This window comes from Athene cunicularia (genome assembly GCF_003259725.1).
Source record: "Athene cunicularia isolate RWA chromosome 11 unlocalized genomic scaffold, athCun1 chr11_part1, whole genome shotgun sequence".
Classification (NCBI taxonomy): Eukaryota; Metazoa; Chordata; class Aves; order Strigiformes; family Strigidae; genus Athene; species Athene cunicularia.
The window spans coordinates 2,433,270-2,443,460 of NW_020799113.1; the positions used below are offsets into that span (position 1 = coordinate 2,433,270).

General features: G+C 37.9%; 1 protein-coding gene across 1 annotated transcript in view; it reads right to left on the reverse strand.

Annotated features, from left to right (window-relative positions):
- Nucleotides 1-10,191, reverse strand: part of PLCG2 (phospholipase C gamma 2) — a 60,484-nt gene that overhangs the window by 25,991 nt on the left and 24,302 nt on the right. Inside the window, exons 5-13 of the mRNA XM_026856880.1 lie at nucleotides 10,068-10,152; nucleotides 9,226-9,309; nucleotides 7,749-7,792; nucleotides 6,526-6,598; nucleotides 5,364-5,465; nucleotides 5,074-5,192; nucleotides 3,755-3,840; nucleotides 2,692-2,812; nucleotides 1,057-1,225 (exon numbers count right to left, since the gene is read on the reverse strand). Coding sequence (XP_026712681.1) covers nucleotides 1,057-1,225; nucleotides 2,692-2,812; nucleotides 3,755-3,840; nucleotides 5,074-5,192; nucleotides 5,364-5,465; nucleotides 6,526-6,598; nucleotides 7,749-7,792; nucleotides 9,226-9,309; nucleotides 10,068-10,152 — 883 coding nt within the window. The remainder of the gene's footprint in view (nucleotides 1-1,056; nucleotides 1,226-2,691; nucleotides 2,813-3,754; nucleotides 3,841-5,073; nucleotides 5,193-5,363; nucleotides 5,466-6,525; nucleotides 6,599-7,748; nucleotides 7,793-9,225; nucleotides 9,310-10,067; nucleotides 10,153-10,191) is intronic.

Genomic DNA, 10,191 nt, shown 5'->3' on the forward strand with positions numbered 1-10,191 from the left:
GGTTTGGACTGGATGATCTTCAAGGTCTTTTCCAACCTAGACAATTCTGTGATTATTCATGTGCCTATGCAACTCCCCTCTATGCTCTGCAAGGTGACAACAGACAGTTTGGAGAGAAAACAAAACAAAAACACACACAGAACTTTTTCACCTTATATGGGGGTGCTATTATTTCCAGTCTTATATTCAAAAGCCATATGCTTATATCTATCTACCCTTATTCTTTGTGTTCAGAAGTTTAATACATAGGATTGAGTACTGTTACAAGAGCTGGGACACTGAAGCATGGACAAAAGGAAGGATTATTTCACTAAAGAGATCATGAGCAGCCCTCAGATTCTCCACCTATTTTTGCCTTTCAAAAAGTTCTATTGCAGTTTCAATCTGAGAAGTCTGCTTCTGATTATATGCCTCATGTTGTTGCACAACAGTATCAAGTAAAGGATCTATACTGCCCAGAAAGTAAGACATTCTAACAGTGACTGCATTCTAACAGGAGCATCTCCATGTTTCACAAGTGGCTCACTAAACTGCATCTTTAAATCACACTGAGTTAGTAAACACCCATCAAGTTTTGAAGTTTGCAAGCAGTCCTGACAACTTCAGTGTGCAGCCTGCAAGTGCGCTGGGTTTCAGCTGAATGAGACACAATCTCTGGAAAAAAAAAACACTAAATTTCTATTCAAGACATACTTTTACCATTTTTAAGCAGGCCACGCTACGTAAGAAGTCTAAAACGAGCATCTGCAGCAGTGACCCTTGCTGAAACGCAGCAGTGACATTTCAGGAGCTTGAAGACCTTTAGAAAAGAGCTGACATTCTATCTGGCACCTGAACTAGCAATACTTATTGCAAAGAAAACCAATAGCGAGCACACTAATATGTAGTATGACAGAACTCCGTACAATATTCAAAATGTTAGTAGTACACACTTCAGGCATGGGGTTTCTTGTCTCTCAACAGAAATTAACAGCTAAGCTGTGAAGCCAGAAGTCATGTTTCTGGCTCCTGCTCTTGTTTTCCTATTTTATCTACCAGCACACAAAGCAAGCCTACCTTGATGATGATTTTTTCTTTCAGCTGGGTTGGTGACGGTAGCTGATCTGCACTGACTTCGATAGGCTTCATTAAAAGCTGATCCCCAAATACCTCCTTGAACACTTTGGCCATGTGTCGCTGCTGCTCCACACTACAGTGTTCTTCAATTGACAGAATGACTGGGTATCTTTGATGGAGAAAACAAAAGTGAATTAAAACAATTTCTTTTTGCTGGAACTGGCAAGGCAAGGAAAACATCACACTCCCTCACCCCCTGAGATCAAAGGAAATACTTAAAGCAAACACAAAGACAAAAGGAATAGACACACAACAGACAATAACAGGTGTGCAATCATGAAATCGTGAAGGTCAAAAGGAGGCCATCTACTCCAAACTCCTTCTTTGGGAAGGCCCAGTTCCTAGGTTAGATCAGGTTGCTCAGAGCTCTGTCCAGCCAAGATTTGAATATCAGCAAGTCCTTTGGGCACAGGTTCAGTGCTAAAGCACCATTGTGTGAAAATTTGTTTTTCCTCTCCTCAAAACTGGGTGTTTTCCTTCACATGCTGTCTGAGAAGAGTCTGGCCCCATCTTCTCTATAATCATCCACTAGGTTGTGGGAGACAGCAATCAAGACTCCCTCATTAATTCTTCTTAAAGCTAAACAAACTTGGTCCTGCAAGCTTCCCCTTGGATATCATGTGCTCTGGCCCCAGTATTGAAAACTGAGGCAGAGAAAGCACTGAGTACTTCGGCCTCCTCCAGTCACCAAATCTCCTGACCAATTCAGCAGCAGGCTCACATTTTTCTTAATCTTCCTTTTGTTGCAACTGTACCTGTACAAGTCTTTCTTACTGTCCTTCACATCTCTCAGCCATTTCACCTCCAGATGAACTTTGGCTTTTCTAACGTTGTCCCTGCATATCCAGGAAATACTTTGATATTCCTTCTGGCTAGCCTATCCCTTAATGAAAGCAGGGAAAGCATCACACTGCATTCACAGTACTGATGGCCTGAAACCATGATGCTTCATGTACTATGGTTGTCATTAACACAATATGGCTGTGCAGACACTGTCCCACACAAGAAAGTAATGCTTCTCTATGTCTAGCTGGTAAAGCGGAAAAACAGGACACGGACAGCCCTGCCTCTTTCCCAATTTTAGGGCAGTATTTTTCACATTAAGGACATCTCGGCACAGTTATAGAAGGTCAGAGCAGAGACACATATTTAAACCCATGTTATCATTTCAGGAGGCACGCTATGAATTCTACAGCTTCTCAGCTAAGATCTCCCCTACAACATGAACATCACCCAATAGACATTGTTTGTCACTTGTAGTATTTTATTATTTAAAAAAAAAAGAAAGACATACTATTCAGCATTTGAAGTTCCACACTTCAATTTAATAAAAGAAGACCCAAGCAAGGACATGGGAACCACTTCAGGGTACTTGTTATCTTCCATAGCAGTAAATTGTTATATAATGGGACTTCCTCAAAAATGAATCTATTACAGACCCACATTTGACAACAATGAAGACTACTGGAATGTCATTATTCTCCTATTACTTTTTGCCCTAGATTACAGAGAAAATAAGTTCAGGAAAGTCTAAGCCTATGAAAATAGGCTTAAGGAAAATAAATCAAAGCTTACTCAGAAGCAACAAAGGCATGATCTTTGATTGCCTGTACTACATCATCAAATTTGATCTTTGTTGTCCGTGTCCATCCATGGTAAATTATGGGTTTCCCATCAGGACCATCCCAGCAATCCACTAGGAAAGACAAGCAGTGGAAAAAGGAAGAGACCAAGCAGTTAGTTAAATAACTCTAGTAGAAAGAATACATCCAAATTTTCAGTGTTCCACATACTGAGTCATAGATTTTAATGTTCTAATAAAATATTCTATTAGATTAATTTACATCTCTCACAGAGGAAATTAAGTTCACTTAAGTAAGAGCAATACAATAAAATACAAAATTTTCCCAAAGCATTATCATGTGGGAATCTGGAAATAAGGAAGTTATACTGTCAGTCCTAGTTTAGAGTAATTTTCCAGCAATAAATACACTCCAAGTGGCAAGTTGACAGCCTATCTCTTTTGTTGATTTTAACCCTGAAACTCTAATTTCAGACACATTTTGCATTAGCCAAATTGAACAGGCAGTTGCAACTCATTTTATAAAGTAACTGGTGAAATAACATGAAGTTATAGTCAAACTTTTCAATAAGGTACACAAGCACAGGGTTGAAGACACATACACAGTGGAAAACAAATGCACAAAGGTATCAACTGGTTTACAAGCAAGTTGAACAGGATGACAAATGGCACCACGTTACAAAAATCTCTGTGCCTTAGTCTTGTCTGTATCAAAATGAAGGCAAATAAACTGTCTATCCACACTACACAAGTAATTCCAGTTTAAATACTATGCTTTCATATAGCAGATCCAAGATTTAATTTTTGATGTACAATGAGAAGAGATTCAGAAAAACCTTAAAATTCCAAGGGAACAAGTATCAGAGCAATTGAACAGGGCAATAATGAGGCATAAGAAAAACAATTTAGGGAATCGGTGGGGTTTATATGACTAATTTCAACTTCAGAAAACAAACCAGTTCTTGATTTTGGTTCTTTTTTCTTTCCTGGTAAACAGGGGAAACACTACTTACATGCATAGCATGTTACAAACCACTCCACAAACTCTTTACTCACACTCAATACATCGACATCCCATTCTAAGGCACCTGATGTAAGCTTCTGTGGAGGATTCACTTCGAAGCTGGTCTCCTGTCAGATATCTAAGGAGTAAAAGGAAATTGTAAAAAGATAACCATTTCCCACTCACTCACTGGGTGACATTTGTTCTCCTGTCCTGGAGAATATATGTTGATTTTTTAAAACATTTTACTTGCAATGGAAGAACTGGACTCTGCTGAACCTGATGGGGAGCAAATCATGAGCTTTGGAACACATCTAAACCTCATCATGCTGAGGTGTAATCATGTTGGAGGGACGTGGAGTTCAAAATACACCTAGAAGCTATATCCATATCCACCTTATTTCATTCCTTGCAATATCTCATTTGTTCATCTCTCCTCCCTCTCTTCATACCTTATTTTTATTACAATGCTAGATGAGCAAGTCTCCTTCATTTGAAGACAGTTCAAACTCACCATCACATAGGTTTGTATTTGGGCTAAATAGCTTGCAGAGCATAGATTGTCAAGGAAAAGGGCTGGATACCTTAGACAGAAACTACAGAAATCAGCAGCTACATTACTAAGCATAAAACACCAAAACCAGTAAAAACAAAAATACAGTCCCCAGGCCTTCAAAGTTCTGGCTGTAAAATGAACTCAAAATAACAAAGAGCATGGATAGCAAATAGCACTCTTCCTCTGCCTCAGGCACCTCTGTCTGCTCTAATCCTTGTCATCCAGGCAAAGACCACGAACAGCTAAATCCAGATCAGCAGATGTGCTAATTTAAGGTCTCCCTATTCCTTTCCTGCTCAGGACTAAATCTTTTACACTCTGGGACAGTGTAAACTGTCAGAGTATCTATCAGTAGTGTACATTACTGCCTGCTTTCCCAAGGCAACAAATCCGATCACACGAACAGTATGGCATTGTCCCATAGGACAAGTGGGGTCCTTATGGCATTCCTATGTTCAGGTACAATTAATGATGACACTAGTTCAAAAGGGCTGTTGGTGCTTGGAGAAAATGGAAGTTCCTTCAAATAACTTGAATTTCTGAAAACAGAGAGGCTGGAACAGTTTCAACGCAAGACTGCTTTTTATTTTTGTAACAGGATTCAGGGTTTGGGTTTCCTGGCAGCTAAGATCTTATGAGAAGAGAAAAAGGAGTCCCACAAACTGTATTTGCCACATTTACTTCATACTTTAGGAAGGTTTCACACATCCATGCAGTATATTGGTATATTACTGGCATAATTTAGAAGTATTACTTTCTCCTACATGTGCTAGGTCTGTTTGAACAGGGATGGATAATGGGACCTTGGTAACTTACGTGTTATGAGAGGAAGAAATCCAGTAGTGGGACAAAGGATTATTCATGTCCTGTGCATCTATTGAATCGTATTTCTCATCCCAAATACTGTTTTCTTTTGCAAAAAGGTAAGTGAGGAACTACAATACAAAAAGATTCAATTTAAATATTTTAACCATAGAAGACTAAAAGAAACCCAGAAATGTAACAAGAGAAGCCTAGAGGATCTGCCATCCAATTAACAAACTAGGAACCATGAGCAAAAGGAAAAAAAGTCCATGAGGAACGACTAGAAAGTACCATTATCTTACCTCATCAACAAAGAGGAAGGGTTCAGCAGTTTCTCTCATAGTGTCATCAATAAACTTTGTCATTCGTTCTCGGACCTTACTGAGATCTTGTGCCCAAGATTCCTTCAGATAATAATAATAATAATAATAATACAGTAGAAAAAAACCTTTAGAAGCATTGTTACTCTATATAAAATCAAATAAGGAACAGAGACACCTACAGATGAGATTTACTTTCTCTCATCTGGCTAGTTTACTGATAATATGTTTTATTGTACCCACATATCTTAAACGAGTTTCCTCTGTGATGTCTAAGGGGGAAAAAGAAGATCTCCATCTAAGTATCTTTATATAGATTGGAGGCCCACAAGACACATACTACACATGCATGCACACACACAGTGAAAAGCCAACCTCCCTGAAGGATATGCCTTAACTATAATCTCTCTCAATTCTGAGTGCAATCTGAATGTCCTTTTAACACATTTGACACAATCTGAATGTCCTTTTTCTCCCTCGTGAAAGAGGGAGAAAAAGAAAGTAGCAAGCTTATACAGGAAGTGTAGGTCTCACTTGTCAATCATATTTGCAAACCTAGAGCTTAGCTGCACCTAGTAAATATGGCACAGGTTTTTCCCATGGTGTCTGTGCTAAATCACAGAAGACCACAAAGCCATGAGTCCTATCCCTGCCTCCACCCTTATCTGCTTGCTGATATGGGACGTCAAACTGGCTCCATTCAACAGAAAATTACCTTTGACGCAAATGCAGGCACTCAGCTCAGCTTTTTATGTAAGAGCTGCTAAAATGTGGCCATGGCCAAGGCATTACCCCAGATGTACTCGTGATGACAGCTGTAACTAGGCCAGTCTATCATCTCTGACATACATCCGGTGTTTGTTTCTAACTCTGTTTATCTACATATCTAAATGGAGACCTGTTAAAACCTTATTTACTTTGTCCTCCCTCTCATCCTCTGGTGCACCTTCAGAGTCTTTATACAGATGAAAAATAATAGTTCTTGTGAACTTCAATGGCAGCAAAGAAGGAGTAATCTTTCCAAGGCCTAGTATCACAGCTAACACCAATCATATTTTATGACATCTCACATTTCTTTTCAATGAGCATAGAATTCTGAGACAACCTCCAGAAAAGAAAAACTCAGTTTCTGCAACCTTCCCACCTGCTGCTCATGTAGCAGGAATCTCTGAAAGTCATGGAGATGAACTGCTGAAGCATCTGGACGGTCAGTATTTCTTTTAAAAAAACAAAAACAAAGGGAAAGTGAAGCTAAAGAAATAAGAGAGCAAGTGTCATCAGACGTTATAGCAGAAAATGACCTGGATTTGTATCTTGGATCTACAGTATAAAAAGTTTCTTGGTTGTGGCAGCACATTTGTATCTCCAATGGCATTTATATTAGGTTTGTAATATTGTATTATCTAATCTACTGTACTTGGAGCCTTTAAATAAAGTCTCCTGTATTCCTGATCTACTTTTGACAGTGATTCATTGGGAAAAGTACCAAATCTCTGCTCATTGCTTTGTAGCAAATGAGCAGCATTCACTTGACAGGGGTGTTGTTAAGTTTAGTTGCGGCATACGGAGATACTGTTCTTTTAAATTATCATAGAGCCACACTTCCACAAATAACTCGCTCCATGTATTATTCAGATGATCTACTGAGATAGATCAAAACCTCCTGAAAGAGGTGAGATGCAGCTACATCAAGTAAAAGCGGCACAACTGCTTTCCCTTTAGTAGGACACATGTGCCACATCATCTGGTAGCAATAAGGTATTTATAACCTACTCATCCTTGGTAAATCTGTGCTTTTAAGCAGTCTCACAAAATTTAATTCATATGACGTGACCAAGGGCTAAGGAAACACACAGTACATTCAGAGCAAGCTTTTTAAGTAACTTCCTTAATCTGTTATTGATATATTAAAAAACAAGATAAACTTCTTGTTCATGCTGTACACATCTTATTTAAATTTTCAAGTCCACCAAGTGAAAGATGCAGGAACTGTTACTACCAGCATTCTGTTCAAGTCTAGGCAAAGCCTGTGCACCACACCACTCTCAGATTGAAGTTAAGATTTCTCCATCAAATTGTCTTTCCGTAGTTTTGTTCACCTCTTCATAAAATCAGAGGATAGGCAAATTCACTTGTTGAAGTCCATACCATTTTGTACTCAGAAAGTAAAAAACATTTATCAAATTATAATTCAGGACTTATTTCCATGATAAGTTCACCTTTCTGAATGCAAAAAGATGTATTGTTTCTTTTCACTTACTAATGCATCAGAACACACAAAAAAACCATTGATGTAATTAAAAAACAAACCTGTAGAACTAAAACCATATGGAAATGAGGAAAAATAATACAAATTAAGAGTCTCACCCAAGAATGAACACAGAGGAATCCTTTTTGAATTCATCAAGAATCTTAAAATAAAAAAAACAAATAAAAAAACACAGAAATGGGGGAAAGATAAATAATAAAAGAATATGCAATTTTCTATCTAATTCCATCTAATAACTTCCATTGGTTTGGGAAGGGGAAATATATGCCTGTCTGCTCTATAGAAGCTGCATACAAGTTGGAAAGACACATTTTTAATTAAACACATAAGAAAAAACATACTGTACTTCAGGCCTCTCAGTGTGAACACACACATTCTCAGTCAAAAAAATAGCTATTGATAAGGCACATTATACACACAACCGGTCTAGTCTCTGGGGAGCTTTTATTACTTGATATCGCAGAAAAACTGGAATTATGTATCATCCATCACATTTATTCATATGAATATAAAACCTAAATTGCTTCCACTTGGCACAGTATAGTTACAGACTGTAGGAAACTTATGAACTGACCCGAAGCAGTTGACCAAACTGAGTAGTTTCTTTGACATGATCCACAAGGGGCAGTAACAAGAGTTTAAGGCAGTCAGGTAGCCTTCTTACTTTGTGTTCTACTCTTCTACTTTCTGCTCCAGATAATTAACTAGTCTTCCATGGCCAAAACTAAAACCCAGTCAAGTAACTGGAGATTATTACTTCACAAGACTTTCGGCATCACTTTTAAACAGCACAAGAAAGCTCTACTGCCAAAAGAAACAGCACTGACTTTGACTACTGAAGCATCTATCATAGCAACTGCAAGTTGCATCAACAATCAACACGTCATCAACAAAGTCATTTATGCAAGTAATTTCAAATTATGTTTTTACACAGTTTTAAAGGGTTCCTAACTTTCAGAGACACCAAATGTATGCAGTTACCAGCAGCTTTGTGAATCTATGCAATGAATGCATGGAAACAGTAGTTAGGCAGTTGCCCATATAAATTAGCTAAAATGTAATTCCTCTGCATTCATGCCTCCCAAGGACTATCTGATTCATGTCTTGTAACAAACTCACCACAGGTAATCTCCAAGCATGAGAGATGATGAGAACAATAGCTGTTATTTGATGCTCAGGATACATCCCTGTGATTTACAGCATGTTCTTAGTGATATAAGATTAATACAAGTATGGAAAGACCTTGCTCCTATCAGTAAAGAGATCACCCAAATCTAATGAAAAGCCATTCTACATCCTGAACAAACTCACAAGAAAAGTTTTTCCTAGAAACTCCATTATATCTGTGCATATCTCTACCACCAACACACAAGAAGCAACATGAACGACTTATTCATTTTAAGCCAACTGCTGATGGCGACTATTATCTACACACCATATAGAGTACTACATGCTTTTTCTGTTACACAAACGGGGTAAATTAGTAACAAACAGAAACAAAAAAATAATCAGCATTCACTCTTTATTCTGATCAAGCAGTTTAACAGTATGGAGACTATTTATGAAAAAGCTTACCGATTTCTGTTGTTCAAACATGATTTTCTTGTAGAACAAATGAAATTGTTCAAAACTAAGCTCTTCCTTGTGAGCGCCTATTTCCTACAATAGAAAGTAGCACACATTTAGAATTCCCTGAACTGCATTTGCACAGCAAACAAGTTACTCTGCTTCAGCTGCCACCCTCTCACGCATTCTGTCCTACTTGAACTTCATTTGTTTTAACCACTTGCAATTTTTACATTTATTTATTTAAGAATACAAACAAGTGAACAGATTCTTGTTTTGTGACATAGTGCTCCTAGCCCACATCTTCGGCCTTGCATTTTGTACCCTGACTCCATTTCCACTATGTTACTGAGAGTGAATAGTGCCTCATTTAGTTATTGTTAGATAGAGCAACAGAAGCAAGAATGTATGCTTTAAGGGTGGAGATTTGGAAAGCAGGAAAAGGTGGGGATATTTAAAATTCCTGTAGGAATGGAAACGACCTTCAGAAGTTATTAATATTAGCACAAGGTGGACTGAAGAGGTTATTCCTTGATCATATGGAAAAAAAAAATTTTCTTCTATATGAATTTTATCTTAAACATAAACCAGCTTCCTATGCACTTGCATAGTATCAGCACCAGAGCTCAAAACCCAGTGTTGACTTTGGTCAACTGTACAATGAAATGAAGGAACTCTTACGGCTATATTTTCTTATAGCCTTAGATGTAGGCAAAGCCAATCCAAGAAATTAACTGCTACAATTTATTTAACTGTACATGGCAAGAAGCAAAAATATAGGCAGTATCCTGAAAAGAAAGAATACCACCTATCAGATAAGACCAAACAGATGTTAGTTATCAGGTAATTACCGCAAATTTATCCTTCAGGAACTTCATGCTGCTCACTTTGAAGTTTACTTGAGGAAGGACAGTTTTCAGCTCTCTAAGACTGATACTGGGGAAAAAAGAAGAAAAAGAAAAAAAAAAAAAAAAG